Source organism: Hemiscyllium ocellatum, chromosome 18 (assembly GCF_020745735.1).
Source record: "Hemiscyllium ocellatum isolate sHemOce1 chromosome 18, sHemOce1.pat.X.cur, whole genome shotgun sequence".
Lineage (NCBI taxonomy): Eukaryota > Metazoa > Chordata > Chondrichthyes > Orectolobiformes > Hemiscylliidae > Hemiscyllium > Hemiscyllium ocellatum.
In genome coordinates this window covers 74,361,122-74,381,511 of record NC_083418.1, presented here as the reverse complement: position 1 = coordinate 74,381,511, position 20,390 = coordinate 74,361,122, and the positions used below count along the sequence as shown (strand labels likewise).

General features: G+C 39.5%; 1 protein-coding gene across 1 annotated transcript in view; it reads left to right on the top strand.

Moving 5' to 3' along the window:
- Window positions 1-20,390, top strand: part of LOC132824271 (growth arrest-specific protein 2) — a 171,849-nt gene extending 151,459 nt beyond the window's left edge. Inside the window, exon 8 of the mRNA XM_060838608.1 lies at window positions 19,632-20,390. Coding sequence (XP_060694591.1) covers window positions 19,632-19,880 — 249 coding nt within the window. The 3' untranslated portion in view covers window positions 19,881-20,390. The remainder of the gene's footprint in view (window positions 1-19,631) is intronic.

The following is a 20,390-nucleotide window of genomic DNA, read 5'->3' as shown; positions in this document are numbered from 1 at the left end:
AAACAAAAATGCTTCATGGTCAAAGAGGCACATCAAAGTTACTCCTGTGATCTCTATAGAGGAGGTAGAGGCCTTTCTTGCCCAGATGTTTCCATCCTGTTTGCCAGGCCTCTCAGATAGATCCTTCCTTCAAACATGATCGAATGCCATTCCTTCTATCCTAGTCTCAACGTGATAATAGTTTGGGATTTGTCTTTCTCTCCCACCTTGCTGATTTGTGCATTGTGTTGAAATCAGGGTTTGCGTATTGACTGTGCCTGAGGGTTGATTTACTTTTAGATAAACAAAAAAGAACAAATCGATAGATATGGCACAACTTTATAGCATTGACATTTTTCCACATTAATAAGATTTACAACACTAAGGCATTAGAGGTTATAATGCAATTCATCAGGAGAAACATTGTATCCAAGATAGTGGAACACTGTAGTTCCACATTAAGCAGCATGAATAAAACCAAAAGGGAGGAGTGAAGGGCAGTCCAGTAACAAAAGTCCCCTGGTAACTGCATTAATATTGCCTGCAACGTGAATAATTACAAAGATACTTAACTAATGTGGAAAAGAGGTTTATGTTGCATTTTCATTAACTTTTAATGTAGGGGCCAAACTGGAGTCAAATTAGTCAACGATATATTTTCAGTTCACTGGAAGAAGCTGCTTCTAGCTGATGCCCAAAGACAAATGATACCTATATTAACATAATAAAGTGCAACAAATTGTTAAAAAAAGAAAAGCATTATATGATATTGTCTGGATCGAAAAACCTAAAGCTGCTGGCAGAAAATGTCTCCAAAATATTAAACCCGTAGATCCTGTAGGTTATTATTGATTTTACAACTGATGGACACATGAATCTCAGTTCATAGAAGCACAATTCAAATGTTTCACAGTAACATATTCTAATTACCATATTAGCTTCCTGCACAGCATGTTGTAATGACCACTCATGTTTGAATGTTATTTTACGATGGAAAGGAAGACTTATCGTATTCTGATATTATTATCAGAAATAGTTTAGTGTTCTATATGCAAATAATTACATTAAAATATAGCTAGTGTTCTCATTTAGGTTACACAACCACAATTTTGTGCATATCAAGCCAGGAGTGGGATAAATAACCAGGTTTGCCTTTATAAAGTACTGTGCTGCCATCTGTATCTTCAAAGTATATGTGGTCTTTAAGGTGCTTATATAGAATCCCTGTAGTCTGGAAGCAGGCTATTCAGTCTATCGAGTCCACACTGACCCCTTGAAGAGCTTTCCATACAGACCGTGCCCCCTACTCTATTCCTGTTACCCTGCATCTCCCATGGCCAATCCACCTAATCTGCAGATCTTTGGACTATAGGAGGAAACTGGAGAACAGACACTGGGAGAACGTGCAAACTCCTCACAGTCCCCCAAGGTTGGAGTCAAACCCAGGTTCCTGATGCTGTAAGGCAGCAGTGCTAACCATGAGCCACTGTGTGACCCCACATATGATGTAATGTGTGTGAGGTTAACCACCTTCTGACTTCCGGAGAGGTATCTCATCAGCTAAATATCTCTGGAACTACATTACTTTAAAGACTGTGCGAGGACATCCATGGAGGACCGTCTTCTACTAGATCTCACACTACTTGCTCACCAAGTCCCATATCATTACAATGAGCAGTGCTTATTTCACTCAATCAAATGTGAACTTTTCAGATACAAGTACAACAGGAGAAATGATGGCCATAACTTAAGGAAAAGACTTCAATCTGAGATCTTTAACAACCAGCAGACCCTCAGTTTACAATCTGCAGGACAGCATTCCATTAATGTGACACACATGAACATTGTTCATTGTGTCCTTGTTGCATCATTACAATGCCAGTGCAGTAACATCCTGTCAGTGGATCGGAATGGTGTTGTGAGGGTCCTGAGAGACCATGAGTGTCAGATGTCAGTGTTCGTGGACACAGAGTTTGCCTAGTATGTGCTCTGTAGTGAGACCCAAGATCTTGTTGTCGGTGGCCAAAATACCAGCCCAGACGAGCAGCAGTGAGGAGGAGTTGTCAGGTATAGGTACCCCTTCTTCCTTTCATGTCAGGAATTGTTATTTATCTGGTTTCCTCATGGCTGGTGGTAAACTAGGAGGCTGAATGTAAATCAGGCAAGATTTCCGCTAATAAGGCTGATGAAAACAATAATTCCAATGAGTAGACATCTCACTGCTACCTGGTGAGTGTCTTATCAGGAACTCTGTTTGCAAATGCAACAATTTGTTCCCATCATCGAAAAAGGCCTCAAGTGACTTGACACAAATCTCTCAGCTTTCTCACCATAGCCAACATCGTTCAGGCTCCTGTCAGACTCCGCCCTTAGTCATTAATTAGAATAACATTCCCCCTTCCAAACCCTCCCACCCGAACCTTCCTAAAGTAATGTTTGCTTGTCATCTGTTTCCAGGGTTATGCCCAAACGTTGTTTAATTTGTCCTTCACCATTTTATTGTTCACTTTCAAATTAATACTTTATAGTGATACCATCTGACTTGAACTTAAGAGTCATTCATTTTGTCAGGGTAATTCTCACTTCTTTTAATGCAGTTTATCTGTTTTTCTTGGTATCTTTTATTTATCTAATTTAACCTCTGCATGACTGAAGACGTTTGACACTGTACAGGACAAAGCAGCCCGTTTGATTTGCACCACATTCACAAACATCCACTCCCTCCACTACCAATACTCAGTAGCAGCAGTGTGTACTCTCTACCAGAAATTCATGGGAGGTCCCTTATATAGCACCTTCCAAACCCATGACCGCTTCCATCTGAAAGTAGATACAAGGCCAGGACTTAATGGTAGGTCCCTGGGGAGTGTTGTTGAACAGAGACCTAGAGGATCAGGTACATAAGTTCTTGAAACTTGTATCACAGGTAGGCAGGGTAGTTAAAAAAAAAGCATTTAGCATGCTTACTTTCATTGTTCAGACCACTGGGTATAGGAGTGGAACATGTTGAGGTTATACAAGACATTGGTGAGGCAACTTTTGGAGTATTGTATGCAGTTCTGGTCACCATGCTATGGGAAGGATATTATTAATTTAGAAAGGGTACAGAAAAGATTTACAAGGATGTTTACCAATGCTGAAGGGTTTGATTTAGGAGAGGCTGGGTAGTTTGGGACTTCTTTCACTGGAGCGTAGGAGGTTGAGAGGTGATCTTACAGAAGTTTGTAAAATCATGAGGAGCATAGATAAGATGAGTAGCAAGGGACTCTTCCACAGGATAGGGGAATTCAAAATTAGAGGGCATAATTTTAAAGTTAGAGGAGAAAGATTTAAAAGGTGGGGTGCAATGTTTTCACACAGAGGGTGGTTCGATGGTGGAATGAACTGCTGGGGAAATGGTAGATGAAGATATTGCTACAACATTTAAAAGACATTTGGACAGGTCTGTGAACAGGAAGGATTTAGAGCTAATTTAGTTTGGGAAACCTGTGTGACATGGACAAGTTGGACTGAAGACTGTTTCCGTGCTGTCTGACTCTATGAGATACATGGGAACACAACCACCACCTTCAAGTTCCTCTCCAAGCCATTCACAATCCTGACTTGGAAATATATCACCATTCCTTCACTGACTCAAAATCCTGGAATTCTCTCCGTGTGAAGTTAATCCACAGCACGTGGGCTGCAATGGTTCAACAAGGCACGTCACCACCACCTTCCCAAGGGCAACTAGGCACCAATAATAAATGCTGGCCCAGCCAACAACACCCACATTCCACGAATGAATAAAATAAATCCTTTCTCCAGAATTAATGACTTGCCTTGTGACATTCAATAGCAACTTTCAACAGGGAATGGTGAATGGGATAAATACTTGAGGAATAAAATGAATAGGATAATCGGGCTGAATGGATGGTTCAACCAAGGAACAGATCCATGCAGAATCTGTGCTGTTTTGAAATTTAAAAAAATATATTCATTTGTGGGATTTGAGTGTCAACTAGCATATGTTGCCTATCTCTAAAACCCCTCCTTGAACTGCTGGTCCATTTGAAATAGTTAAACTGCAGAGAAAGGAGTGAGCACTACTCTAACAAGATGAGTGACTCTCTAATGTATTTTACTGCAACTAGTGAATGCTGCAATTTCAATTGTGCCCGCACTGAATTTAGGTAAATCTGGGAGTTTGACCCAGCGACAGTAGAGGATACAATAATATGGTTCCAAATCAAGGTGGTGTGTGGCTAGGATGGAATCTTCAAGGCTGTGTTGTTCCCAAACATCTGATGCCCTTCTCCTTCCAAGGTTTGGTGGGTGCAAGCAAAGGAGGTTTGGTGAGTTGCTATAATGTATTTTGTGGAAGGTGCATATAGCTGCCATGGTGCACTGCTGATGAAGGGAGTCAATGTTTTAACGTATGGCTGATCAAGCAAGCTGCTTTGTCTTGGATAATATTGAACTTCCTCAGTGTTTTTGGAGCTACGGTGTTCCAGGAATCCATCACTTTCCTGGCTTGTGCCTTGCAAATGATAGACAGACTTTGGAGAATGAGGAAGTGAATTACTCACTGCAGAATTTTAAGCCTCTGATCTGCTATATTACCACAGTATTTCTGTAGTTTGTCCAGACAAGTTATTGGTCAATGATAATTCCCAGGATGTTGATGGATGGTCGACTCAGTGATGCTGATGCTATGGATCTTTAAGGGGAAAAGATTAGATTCCCACTTGTTGGAGATGGTCATTCTGCAACAAATATTACTTCATCCTTGTTGGCCAGAGCCTTAATGTTGCCCAGGTCTTTATGCAAACATATCTGCACCTCGTGCACTTGTAGTATGGTAAATTTCTCCTTTCTAACTAATTGTCCTGATTTGGTCTCATCCCAGTAACAACATCAAAGACATGCCCAATACTCATGACCCACTGACCTCAGCAGAGACTAGCACACACCCATTACATCCCATGTTTTGTTTTGGGGAGTAGACATTCCTTAGATCTGACCTCAGCAAAATAAACCTGAATTACTATATCCCGAGACCAATTTACCAGGCTGAAAATCTTGGCAAGGGCTGGACATCTTGAAATGTTGCATGTGTGTATTCTGTGCAATCTGGTCAGGCAGCAGACGAGGCTTACCTTTACTGTTCCTCGGATGCTGTCTGACCAGCTGTGCTTTTCTAGCATCAAACTATTCAACTCTGAACTCCAGCATCTGCAGGCTTCACTTCCCCTAGTTGTATTCTGTGCAAGCTAGCAAATCACAATGCTTGCTCAGGACTCTGAGTACCAAACACTTGACTCTGCATTGACTGAAAACAGACTCCTAGTCTAATGGTTACCAGCTCTTGGTGGCCATATTACTTCACAATTCACACAGTCGTATGTATAGGATTTACCAAGCAATACACCACATTATAATGGATTCCCTTACTGTTGTGACTGGTGATTGACCGTACTTTGTATTCATGGTGAAAACTACCCAACTCTCCAGTCTCCAAACCAACTGCTAAAGCTACCCCACAATACAGAGCAAGAAGAGATATATGCTCTTTGCATCTGATCCAGCTGCTTGTACAAGTTCATTGGCCACTACACTTGGCTCTCTGCTCTGTCTAGCTTTTGGAAATTATGAGCAATCTGGCTTCTTTCTCTTTGACCATAACATTCCTCTCAACTTTTTTTATTTGAATGGTTTTAAGGCATTTTAACTGGAACTGAACTAACATTTTATTAAACATATAATTTAAAGCAGATTTTTCTTTTACTGCTCTCCTACTCACTGAGTGTTCCTCAGTTGGGAATACAAGTCACCTCTACGAGTCACCACCAAGGATTTCACTGCATTCCAGAAAGCTGAATAATTACCAATGTATTGAGAAAGGAAATTGCTTGCTATAGGCAATACCTCTTTGTACCTTTCTTTTGTAAAGAAAAGTGACACTTATCCTTCAGCTTTCCTTTGCAATTATTGAAAATTGCCAGGATTACATTGACTGACTTGATTGAAAAAAAGTATTGCCACCAGCTGCAATTATTTCACCATCCAGAAGCAAAGGGAATGCTCCCCTGGTAGAACAGTGACCTGTAAAGTTCTTTTGATGGATTTTCCTCCAGCGGGTTAATGAGTCTTACGTTGTATGATACCTCAGCAACAGAGTTATTGCTTAATCTTTTTCCCTTCTGCATGTGACAACACATTACTGTCAGCTTGAAATAAACTGCTCATTTAGTACAAACCACAGCCTGCAATGAACACATTTCTTTTTTAAATTAAAATTTAGACAACGTGAATATCAAGAATGTAAGGTTGAGAGCACCATAAGTAAAATCTTTCAAATACAACAAACAGAATCTTCAATATCTGTTCTTCCCTGTACAGAAAATAAATGGCTAAAATGCGGACTAAATGGTGACTGAGCTTTCCTGAAGAAGGGCTTATTCCCGAAACGTCGAATCTCCTGTTCCTTGGATGCTGCCTGACCTGCTGCGCTTTTCCAGCAACACATTTTCAGCTCTGATCTCCAGCATCTGCAGACCTCACTTTCTCATAAGCGATACATTATGCCAAGCACTTAGATTCATAGAGTCCTACAGCATAGAAACAGGCCCTTTGGTCCATCACATCCATGCTGACCAGGTTTTCTAAACTGTGTTTGGCCCATATTCATCTAAACTTCTCCTACCCACATACCTGTTCAAATGTCTTTTAAGTGTTGTAATTGTATTCACCTCTGTGTCTTCCTCTGGCAGCTCATTCCATATACGCAGCACTCTCTGTGTGAATAAGTTGCCCCTCAGCTCCCTTTTCAATTTTTCCCCTCTCAGTTTAAGCCAATACCCTCTAGTTTTGACTCTCCTACCCTGGGGGGATAAACCTTGGCTATTCACCTTATTTAGACAAGTAGGAGGCTGGAAGAACACAGCAAGCCAGGCAACATCAAGAGGTGAAGAAGTCAACGTAACCCTTCTTCAGGACTGGGGATGGAGGGAGCTGCAGGTAAAGGGAGTGGAAGGGGACAGGGTGATAGTTGAAGACAGGTAGAGAGTACCACCTGATTGGTTGATGGGAGGAATGAATCCGGTAGGTGGTTGAGAGGAGTGGAAGGGAGGGGGAGGGTCTGGGAAGGGGGTGGGGGGATAGGAGGTGGGTTATTTGAAATAGGAGAACTCAGTGTTGAGTCCTCCGGTTTGTAGGCTGCCCAGGCGGAAAATGAGGCGTTGTTCCTCCAATTTGCGGTTTGGTTCGTTGTGGCAATGGAGGAGGCCAAAGATGGTCATGTCAGAAAGGGAGTGGGAAGGGGAATTGAAATGAGTGATGACTGAGAGATCAGGTTGGCCCCTGTGGGCCTGGCTGAGATGCTCAGTGACCCATTCCCTAAGTTTATGTTTGACCTCCATGATGTAGAGAAGACCACACCGGGAGCACCTGATACAGTAAATTAGGTTGGAGGAGAGACAGGTGAACCTCTGTCTCACCTGGAAGGATGGTTTGGGGCCCCGGATGGAGGTGATGGCGTACTGGCTGGTTTTGCATCTTTTACGGTTGCAGGGGAACAAACTCGGGGATTCGTGGGGGTTGGTTGGGAAAGTGCTGCAAACCAAGGACTGTCGAAGGAAATTGTCCTTGCAGAAGACAGAGAGGGGTGGGAAGGGGAAGATATTCTTGGTGGTGAGGCCTAGTTGGAGTTGGTGGAAGTGTTTAAGGATGATGCATTGTGGAGATGGATGTGGAGAGTGGTGGGGTGAACGGTGAGGACAAGGGGTCTCTGACTTTATTGTGTTTGGGGGGTGGTTAGAGCAGTGGAATTGGGAATCGAGACGGTGTGGTAAAGGGCTGTTTGGATGACAAAGGGGGGAATAAGCACTTTGTTCGAAATAGGTGGACATCCGAGATACTTGGGAGTGGAATGTCTCCTCATCCCAGCAGATGCGGTAGGTCTTACCCTCTACCTGTCTTCACCAATCCCCACTTCATCACCCTGCCCCTGCCACCTCCTTTATCTGCAGCTCCCCTTACACCAATCCCTCGTCCTGAAGAAGGGTTACACCTAAAACGTCGACTTCTCCACCACCTGATGCTGCCTGGTTTGCTGTGTTCTTTCAGCCTCCTGCTTATTTACCCTGGAATTCAACATCAGCGGGTTTTTTTTGTCTCATTCACCCTATCTATGGCGCTCATGATTTTATAAACGTGTATAGCTTTCTGCTCTTCAGGGAAAAAGTTCCCAGCCTATCCAGCCTCTCTTAATAACTCAAACCTTCCAGTCTCAGTAACATCTTTGTAAATCATTTTTGTCCCCTTTCCAGTTTAATAACATTCTTCCTGTAGCAAGGCGTCCAGAATTGTACACAGTACTCCAAATGTGGCCTTACCAATGGCTTTTACAGCTGTAAATGATGTCCCAACTCCTGTACTCAGTAGGAGAAAGTGAGGACTGCAGATGCTGGAGATCAGAGCTTAAAAATGGTTGATGAAGGCAAGGATACCAAATGACTTCTTCACCACCCTGTGTACCTGTGATGCCACTTTCAAGGAACTATATACCTGCACTCCTGTGAAGACAGGATTCTGTTCCAGTCCAAATCAAGGCACAGAGTGGAATGTTAATTGTCAGAAACCTCTTTACAAAAATCCAAACTGAGTTTCTAATCAGTGCAGATAGGACAGGATAAACCTGTAGCTGGAAGTAGACATTAATTGCCAAATTTGCAAACTACACAAAAATAGGTGGGACAGTAAATTGCCAAAAGGAAATAAGAACCTTAAAAATGGATATAGATAGGTTGGGAGAGTGGGTCAAAATATGGCAGATGGAGTTTAGTGTGGATAAGTACAAGGTCTTGCATTCGTGTCAAAAAAATGGGAATTATCTTAATAGGGAGAGACTTAGGGGTGCTCCTGTGCAGAGGGATCTAGGTATATTCTTTCATGAATCACAGAAAATGAGCATGCAGGTACAGCAGATAATAAAGAAAGGGAATGGAATGCTGGCTTTTATAGCTAAAGGGATAGAGTATAAAAGTAAGGAAGTATTTTTGCAATTATACAAGGTAATAGAGAGATCGCATCTGGAATATCGTGTACAGTTTTTGTTCCCTTTTTTGAGGACAGATGTAGTGGCACTGGAGGCAGTTCAGAGGAGGTTCACTAGATTGATCCTAGAGATGAGGGGTTTGTCGTATGAAGAGAGATTGAACAATTTAGTCCTATACTCACTGGAATTTAGAAGAATGAGGGGAGATCAAATTGAGGTATTCAAGATGGTAAAAGGTGTGGATAAAATAGTCATGGAGTAGATGTTTCCTCTTGTGGGGCATTCCAGAATGAGAGGTCATATTCTTAGGATAAGGGGTTACCAAATTTAAAACAGAGTTTAGGAAAAACTACTTCTCCCAAAGTGTTGTGAATCTGTGGAATTCACTACCTCTAAGTGTGGTGGATGCTGGGATAGTGAGTAAATTTAAGGAGGAGTTTGACAGATTTTTTATTGGTAATGGTTGAAGGGATATAGGGAGAAAGCAGGAAAATTGGGGTGAGGGGCATATCAGCCATGATCGAATAGTGGAGCAGACTCGATGGGCCGAATGGTCCAATTCTGATCCTATAACTTATGGATTAATTAATTTTGTTACTCAAATATTCAAAGCTCCACAAATAAAAAGTGAAATCACATATAAGAATGAAAAAGGAGACTTGCAACCATACAAAACCAAGACCTCACAAAAATCAAAACACCTGTGCACATAAAAAGGATTACTCAAAAAGAATGACTATACATCAAAAGAATTTGTTAAATGCTTTGAGATCTCATGAAAAGTACTAAATAAGTGAAAGTCTTTGTTAATTCCTTTTTACTATGAGTTGAGTCATGTCATTAGATTTCATTACAAGGTACAGAGGAAGTCAGAAGACAGACCTACTGGCTAGCAATGTTTTGAATTTGATCTTTAGCTTTACAAAATGGAGCTGCTCCTGTTGGAAATAGCTAGATTGTCCTCATTCTGTGATCTTCCGATGAGATAGTTGGAAGCTATCCAAACATCAGGATTGCCAATAGATCACAATGCTTCCTTCTTTAATAATACATCAATTTATTTAATTTTGCAAGTGTATGGCTGATATTCCAGGTACTACAAAACCAGCAGCAATGATTCTTCAGCCTGAATTAGTGGGTGATTACATTTCCTTCTCTTCAGTTACAGTGATAGCAAGAGGACCATGTAAAATGTCCTTAGGTCAGAGTCAGGGGTGAACATAATTTAGGCATACTGTATTTATCACACAATAGCTTCGTATAATTAGAAATGTGTAGCCTTTTCTGTCATTAAGAATGAAACACGTGATAAATTATCGCACTAAGTTTTGCTGGGTCATTGTCATTAATAGTATTATAAAGCAGCTTATTTTCACTCTGTTCTTCTCTGGAAATTCACTAAGCTCATGATTACCCTACTTGTATTTAGGGTATTGTTTGTTATAGAATAGCAATTATTATGCAGGCAGGTAGATTCTTCGTTTGTTTACAATTTGAAGACCGTACTTTTCCAAAGCAGAATTGATTTTCACAATATGTAATTTATTCAACTCTCCTGACCCATGCAAAATATCTGCAATGATTAGAATGGACTAAAACACACAAAAAAAACGTTTACATCATGTAATGATATTGTAGCTTGCTGCATACGTTTTTATTTTCATGTTGGTGTGTTCCCATTTATAGTTCTCTTTAAGCTACCTTCGTGAATTGTTACACTTTATCTCGTGCAGGTACTTTTACAGGGCTTTTTGGAAGAGAATTTGAGAAGATAAGTTTTTAAAAATCCACAACTTTTAAACTTGAGATATAGAATCACAGAATAGAAAGCAAAAGTGTTAAAACAAGATGGATACTGACGTGAGGATAGCTGTAAAATGTGCTGGTGTGTGTTATGCATCGAGCTTCCATATGCACAATAGTGACCAGCAAATTTTGTTTTTTGAAGTTGTTATATATACTGATGAATTTAGCTTCAAATTTACTTTGTTAGAAATTGATATATTTTACTAGTCACACTATATTCTTATAACTGCAGGTTCTGATTATTATTGCAATATAATGCCTAAAGCAGCATGAAGCAGATATTAGTCCTGGCTTTCTGACACCCAAGGATATGACTATAAACCTTTGAAATAATTAACAGAATATCTTAGCGGCCATTGTAGTGAAAATAATTACTGAGTGTAAGAACACTGAGCAATTCTCCTAATACAAGCTTCCTAATATCAATGGGTTAAAAATATAATCTTTGTTCTCAGTTGGTTATTTAGTTTTCTATCACACAGGTTGTGGCTTCCTATGATTTCTTATAAAGCTATCAATCACTGGTGGTTCAAGTGGCTAATTAAGGCTCCGGCGTTACTCTCAAAACGAACTGAACAAATCTTATTTCTGCTTAGTTTAACAAATATTTGTACTACATGTAAAATAACTTGAATAGTTCCTATGTTAAATTGCTACATCAATGCAATTGGTTGCTGAAATTGTATTCCTTTACCATATAACAGGAATGAAACATTAAGACAACTGCTGATTAAAACTACCTCACACCAAACATTTTCAGCTGTAGCCAAGTGTGCAAGAAGAAAAATATGTGTATGTAAAATGTTCTTAAATCAGAATGAGTGAGACATGCTTTTGGCATACTATTTATCACACAATAGCCTCCTGTAATGAGAAATGTGTAGCTTTTTCTGTCATTAAGAATGAAACACGTGATAAATTATCTCACTAAGTTTTGCTAGGTCATCATCATTAATAGTATTATAAAGCAGCTTATTTTCACAATGGCTTCATGCCCTCACAATAAATGATATAGTGCAGGGAAACTGAGCTGGAGGACATGCTGTCAAGTAAAGTGATGACTCACCTACCATCTCTCAGAACGCAAAGCCTATGGGGAATGTAGGGAATAAAGTACAAGCATCATTTTAAGGCATTGCCATGGTAACACACCAGAATGAATATCATCGAATAGTACAACACAACAATACTCTTATGCTCTAAAAACAAACATTATAAATTTACCCGATCTAATGAATTTTTATCAGTATTGTACAGTTTGTAATACTTAAGAGTTTTTTAAATGATCCAGGTTTATACATGATTATTAAGACTTTTCACAGCGTTGAGTTTCTTGTAAGATATATGGTTCAGTGCTAAATGAATTTTGATTTGTTACCCAGAGGCTGTGCCAATATTAATCTTCATAATGATATACAAGACCATGCTTGGTTTCCATGACAGTTAATCCCTTGAGATTGGGAGCACACATGCTCATATTTGAAATGAGTAGTGTATTCAAATACATTAAGGTTTCTTTTAACGTTTTATTTATGTAGGACATGTTTAGTCCTACATGAAAACAAAACAACTTTTGTCTTCCTTTCAATTAATTCTAAAAAGGTAAAGTTATAAAATGGAAGAACATTTACGAAAAGTATAACGGATAACAATGTGTGTGCAAATCCGAGTTTGCATTTATTCATACACACAGCATGGCAAGAAATGATTGTTATAGCAGCAATATCACTGGACTAGTAATGCTAATGCTCTGGTCTCAAATCCCATCGTGGCAGCTGGTGGAATAGTTTCATGGTCTCACTATAACCAATTTTCTTAAGAAACCATCTGGTTCACCAACATCATATACTCCCTTCTGCGGAAGCAGGCCATTCAGCCCATCGAGTTTTTATCAACCCTTTGAAGAGCATCCCATTCAGATCCATTCCCCCCCAACCTATTCCCTGTAATCCACCTAACCTACACATCTCTAGAGACTGGGCAATTTAACATAGCCAATAAACCTAATCTGCACGCTGGGAGGAAACCAGAGCACCCAGAGGAAACCCACGCAGACATAGGAAGAATGTTCAAACTCCACACAGATAATCACCTGAGGGTGGAACCTGGATCCCTGGCACTGTGAGGCAGCAGTGCTAACCACTGAGCCACCACATCACTGCTGTCCTTCATTAAAATCTGCCACCCTTACTTGGTTTGATTTGCACGTGATTCCAGATCCCCTGGAATGTGGTTCATTCTTAACTGGCCGAGCAAGCCATACAAGTCATGGATAATTAGGGATGGGGAACACCTTGCCACACCCCATGAGAGAATAAAGAAAAAGGGTTGATTGAATTATAATATTGGAAGCTGGTCAAAATTAAAAGTAGTCACCATGGAGAGGAGTACCACGTGAAAAGATAATATTAACATTTTGATTTGTTGACTACTTTAAATGCAATTTATTTCATAAATAAACATTGATAGAGCTAGCAATCGGGGAACCCACTATAAAGCACGATGGCGTAGCCTCCATCCAAGAACTGGGCTTGGGACTCAATGGAGTTCACAATCTTGGTCCCGGACGCTGACTGAGACTTGAAGGATGTGTTTGGTTGGGACAGACTGCACCTGAAACAAGCTGGGACCAAGATTCTAGTGGGAAAGTGCTTCATAACACTTTAAACTAATTGCATGGGGGGAGGGAAATGCTACAACTGACAAAACCTAACAATAAAATACTAATTACCGAAAGAAATGAGGGTAACGTGAATGCCGAAAGATTCCATGAAATCACAGAATAAATCTGAAATAACCAAAAACAGAGGAAGGAAAAATAATTGAAGGGATTTGCAAGAATCCCTATGGCAGTGTACATAATATTCAAAACAATTGGATAAATTGATAAAGTAAAACAGTAAAGTCACCATAGTCTTATCAATCAGAGCTGTTCTCTCACTACAGAGAGACAACTGGTAAAGAAGGTTGTGGGTCACCATGCCTCAGGCATAGGGAAGATGTTGAAAAGGAGTGTTTTAATGGTAACCTCAGCCAGTGCAGGAATTGATCCCACACTGATCATCACAAACCTGCTGGTCAGCAAACTGAACTAACTGTAAACAATCGAGTAAAAAATGAGGTCTGCAGATGCTGGAGATCACAGCTGCAAATGTGTTGCTGGTCAAAGCACAGCAGGCCAGGCAGCATCTCAGGAATAGAGCTTCAGGTAGAAGGAATCCATATCCGGATATATATGTATATCTATAATCTGCAGACATTGACTGAAACAAACCTACCCAGAGCATTTTGTAGTTAAATATTGCTGGATATAATCATATGGGAAGAGTGGATGAAATATATTATTAATTAATTAAGAAGATTGTGAGTGGGGAAAAGGTAGATATTACTGGTATTAAAATACAGCTGCCATACAGTCTGAATGACAAATTTATGGATTTCAACTCCCCCCGCACCTACCCCCCTCCCCAACAACAACACTGTGAGGAAGAAGTTGTGAGGATTATTCATTATATGAGGCAGCCAACAAGGAAATCATCACTGTGGTATCTTTCAAACATTAACCAGGAACTGCAAAAATAAAATTGAATAACGTCTTTGTCACAGCTTTCGATGAAGATAATAAAACCTCTGTAATTGATGAGATTAAAGAGTTCACAAATACAGCTGGGATAGAAAAGGAAAAAATGGACAAACTAATAAAACTGAAGAACGGGTTAAAACCCCAATGATAGATTGTAAGCAGCAACAGTCAAGGAAACGACAATAAAGTGGACATACAGGTTTACATGCAAAAGTAGTTCCATACAAAACGAGATAATGTCAGTGCATGGGTGGACAACTAATGTTGTTCTTATGTACAAAAAGGGATAAAGAACAAAACCCAGGAACTTACAGACTACCTTAACCTCTGTGATAAAAATAACTGGGAAAATTAAATCTTTGTCAAAATATATGAAAGCAGAGCACTGAGACATAGACTAATACAGAAAAGCACGGATTCTGAAAGGTTATTATGCTTGACTGATCTGATAAGAGTTCTTTGAAGAGGTAACAAAGAGTAGATAGTCTCAAACAAAGACACAGATAAGGTATCACAGTTAGCTCATAACAAAGGTTAGGGCATGTATTGTCAGAGAACTACGGGTGAATGGGTAGCCTTTTAGCTTTAAAAATAGAAAGCACTGAGCAGGAGTAAAGGTAGTTACTCAGTGGAGGAAGATAGAAAGTGGTGCTCCACAGGGATCACTGTTGGGGACACTATTTTATTCCTTATTTACATAAATGATTCTGTTTGTGGAAATAAGTAACTCAACAGCAAAATTTACAAGTGAAAGTAAATGGGGCATAATGCCAAAAATGAAGACCAAAAGTAATAATTTTAATGAGACATTTCACAAGTACATTTACTGTGCTTTTTTCAACTTGACAAAATAGGTGACAGCCATTCATTTGTTCATTTCTCAGGACACTGTGTTGACCAAACTGTTTGATTTAAAATTTAAACAATGCCTGGCACTAAACTGGTTAGGCAGCATCCAAGGAATAGGAAATTTGACGTTTCGGGCATAAGCCCTTCATCAGGATGCTGGATGCTGCCTAACCTGCTGTGCTTTAACCAGCAACACATTTTCGGCTGTGATCTCCAGCATCTGCAGACCTCATTTTTTACCTGGCACTAAACTGTCAATCTTTGATTGGCATGTTTTCCATGGAAATGCCTCTACAAGCTGTTCCCACCTGTTAAACAATCAGAATTCTGCTCTCATGCATAGCATACCTTCACATGCATGTACTTTCTCATGCAGTATATCCTCTCATGCAGTTCCCCTTAAATTGGTATTCTTGTGAATTGTCATTTTGTAAAAAATTCATGCAATAAACCAGCCGTGATGAATGTTATTCTGTACCCGTGAGAAGGTGGTAGTGAGCTGCCATCTTGAACCATGGGAGTTTCAGGTTTCTGACCCAGCAACAGTGAAGAAATGGTGATATATTGCCAAGTTGTGGCTTGGAGAGGAGCTTGCAATTGATGCTGCACCTGATATATATCTTGTTCGTCTCAATGGTAGTGTATTTGGAAGATGCTGCATAAACAGCCGTTGTGAATTTTTGCAGGATGTCATGTAGATTTCTCAGAACCAGAAGTGTGTACATCAATGGTGGGGGGGACAAACATTTATGGGTATGATGTCAATCAAGCGGGTTGCTTTGTACTGAATGGTGTCAAGTTTCTCCAGGGTTCTTGGAGCTGCACCCAGTCAGGAGAGTGGGGAGCATTCCATCACACGCCTGGTATGTTGCTTATCGAGAATCGAATCACTTGGGAGTCAGGAAGTAAGTTATTGGCTGCAAGATTTATAGCCTCTGACCTGCTGTTGTAGCCACTATTTATATGACTAGTTCAGCACAGTTTTTGGTCAATGGTAACCTCAGTGCATTTGTGTGTCACAAAAGTTACTTGCTACTTTTCAGCCTAATCTTGGAAATTGTCCAGATCTTGCTCCATTTGGACATGCACTACTCCTGTATCGAAGGAGTCATGAATGATGCTGAAGATTGCACAATTCAGCCAATAACGCCACTTCTGACTTTATGATGGTGGTGGTGGGGGTGGGGGTGGTGGTGGGTGGGGGAAGGGGAGGAATGATCATTGTTGTAGTAGCTGACTATCCTGAGGAACTCCTCCAGAGAGGTCCTGAAACTAGGACCTCTCCTTGCCCCTTTCTTGACCTGGTGCCACAAGATTGCATTATGTCCAAAATCAATCTTGAAGACTCCCAGGTGGGACATGGCATATCCAGGGATAATGATGGTGAGATGTTGTAGTGTGTGTTGCAGTGAGCATGACTATGTCAGGCTGTTGCCCCTGTAGTTTATGAGCTGGCCCATTTTGGCACAAGCCCCCAGATCTAATAAGGAGAACTGTATTGACTGTTTTCATTGCCAGTGTCTAAGTAGATGCCAAGTGCTCCATCTGGTTTCCTTTCTTTTAACACTTTTCCATGATTTTTACAACTGAGTGGCTTTCTTGGCCATTTCAGAGGGCAATTAAAGGCTGTATATGCCTTCATCCCATAAAGGACATTAGTGAAACAAGATGGGTTGTTCTGACAATGACCAACAGTGTCTTGGTCAACATTAGACTTCTAATTCCAGATATTAATCCCATCCCCACCTACTGTGGTGTGATTGTCAAACCCATAGTCCCAGAACATCGGCTCTTAATGTGCATAATTCACCAATTTGGATAATCAGTGTGTGTGTCAGAAAGAGTGCATACAATTTGTGGAGAAAATATTGTTAAGTATTTATAAGATTATACCAAAAGCAACACAAAGTTTATTAGAGATATAAAAATTATACAAATTGGTTGGTAAAGTGAACTTATTATTTTCTAGCTCCAGAGGCTGAAGGGCCTCATCTGCACTATATGATTTTATGATCACAAGCATGCACTTGTTCCATACAAAATTTAAACATGATACAAGAAATGTTTTACAAGAAAGAAGCTGCTTAAAGATACCTGTTGCTTTCAAAATTAGGGCTTTGCAACAATAGTTGCATTTTTGCAACATTATACTGTTTTTGTGGGATTGAATTTTAAATTCCTACAGTGTGAAAACAGGCCATTTGGCCCTCTGAAAGAGCATCCCATCCAGACCCACTCCCCTATCCTATCGCTGTAACCCTGCATTTCCCAACACTAATCCACCTAACCTTTACAGCTGGACACTATTGCAATTTAGCATGGACAATCAAACCTGCGCATGTTTGGTATGTGGGAGGAACCTGGAGTACCCAGAGGAAAACCATGCAGACATGGGAAGAACATGCAAACTCCACACAGTTACCCAAGGGTGAGATTGAACCCAGGTCCGTAGCGCTGGGCCACCAGCCACAGCAATTTTACACTGTTGCTTTTTAAAAGCCATAAATGATAGCCCTCAACTTATCCTCAAAGTAACTCATCGTCTGTTCCAACAAACTACTCCTAATTAATTTACATGCTTCTATCAATACTAAACTACCATTCCATCTTCAAAGAGAAACCCTTTCACTGACTGAGATTAGTCCATCAGCTCAGGGAAATGAGTCAAATGTTTTTAAAGTCACGACAGTTAAATACACATTACCTCCACATTCCTGAAGATGACAATTCTTTTGCATAATTGCAATTCTGATATCAGCACTTTATTCTAAAATTAATTCAAATAGAATAATTTGTGGTCAGTGCCAGCTGTGTGGAGGGATGGGCCTGTGACCTTGTGACACTGAAATCTTCCTACGGAATATCCAATAACCATTTGAAAAATCTGCATGCATCAATTTTCTAACTAACGTTTTCTAAACCCAGTTTATAAGAAGTGGCATGAATTTTGAAGGGTTTTCTTCAGTTGCTTCACATCTACAAATTATTTTATGACCAAGTATTCATTCTGGGGTTTGAACTTTGAAAATATCATTTCAATATACTCTTCTTTTTAAAAAAAATATGGAACACCTATTAATTTACATAGGCTTGATTTATTCTTAATGTTCTTATTACTTAATGTTTGAAAATATCAAATTTAACACTTGTTTCAAGGTTTGCATAAAGATTTGTGGCTCTGGTGCTGATTGTTGTAGTTTTGGGTTTGTAAATCAGCTTCTTAGCTTAGCGAACATACCCACAACTACGATAACACTTGGTTCACTCAGACATTTTAAATCACTCTAGGAGGCTGACGCGTCATTCTTGAAGTGGTTTTCATTCTCATTTGAGTGGATTGGGTGAACTTGAAAAGGAAATATTAAAGAGAGAATGTTTAACTTGTAAAGTACAAGTGGATCAGGAATCACCAGTCACTTTGAAACTTCTTTCAGTGGGATCACTGATGGCAAACATTGCAAACTGGAATGTATGTGCAATTGATTTTTTTTCAGGTTACAGATAAATTATTTATGGAATACTTGTATCACTTCCTCACTGCAGTTTGCTGAAAATTACATTTCAGAATACATAGACTTATGATCTGACCATTTTCTAATTTAACCAAATTTTAAGTTATATTTCAATTGGGAATTTTAGCTTGCACATGAATATTTTAATCTTTCTTTTTAAAGAAAATGTTGTGCCATCTTCTAGGTTTAATGGATTAGCCGTCACATATTTGCATTAACAAGTCCAAATTCAATAATAACATGAGATAATAGTCAAACCCTTTCCTTTTAGTTCTTTAGTAGAATCAACTAAAGTGGATGACATTTTAAGAAATCCATGAGGTTCCCAAAAGCTTATGACACAATGAAACAAAATAAGAAGCTAAACACTGAATGTTGATCATTTAACAGGATTAACTAATATCAAAACTCTGCAAATAATAGGATGCCAAATTCTGTGGAATTTAAAGAGCTTCTAATTTGCTGTCAGAAATTTCTTTGTCACAAGTTTGAACAATCTCAATGTAATAGATTACCAAAAGAAATTAAAAGTATCTTATATTTGCAGATTGCTATTGGCAGCTCATTTTGCTTTAACCTCTCTAATAGCTATACTGGCATGACCTATTGGGATTGAAAATTAGATCAATAAACACGGTTTATGGCTGTGAGCACACATAGCAGCTGCCTATAAAATGTTAAATCACTATATTGTTGATTTTCAGGCAAAATTAGCAAAACCATTTGCCTGTTTATTCTTAATTCATGATCCTTATGTTTATTTCCCTTCTTAAAAATCGACATGGGAATTAGTCACAGCATCTTAACTTTTTTTAAGAATTCTGTTGTACAACCCATTTTACTAAATGATTATTTTGCATTGCAGATGCTGCACAATAAACATGTCATGGTTCGTGTCGGAGGGGGATGGGAGACATTTGAAGGCTACCTCCTGAAACATGATCCCTGCCGGATGCTACAGATTTCCAGAGTGGATGGCAAGACCTCTCCAGTCCCAAACAAGTCCCAGAATATTAAAGACCTGAGCCCTGATAGCTACCTTGTGGTAGCTGCCCATTACAGAAGCAGACGAGAAAGTACAACTAATAACAGTGGTAACTGGGGAACAAAGTGAACATGCAGTATGTGCTTTTATTTTGAACCAGTGATCCAATATATCAAAACTCAAGCAGATCAACAATAATCTAATTCAATCACTAAGATCTCTTTGGGTTTTTTTTAAATGAACCCAAATAGTGTGGGGGACAAAAGAAAACTATAGACTATTGCCAGACTGAGGGAATGGTATAAGGTAGACTTCTAGGATAGTAATGCTTACAATAAATTGATGCAGAGCTTCAATTATTTCAACTTCACTTTAGGCAAATTCATTGACTGGAAGGAGGTAACAGTACAATAGTGATGACAGATGCTCTCCAATTTGCTAAGCTTTTGCATATCCTTCTCTTATATCCATGCTATTCAGTGACTGTGTTAAACACAATACTATTGGTATAAGTGAAGCAATGACAATATACCAAACAGGAAGAGCCAAGTACATTGCAAATCATCAGCGAATATTGACTGGAACGTTTCCAAATTGCTAAGGAGAATAAACTTCCATGCCTCTATTCTGCCATCCATA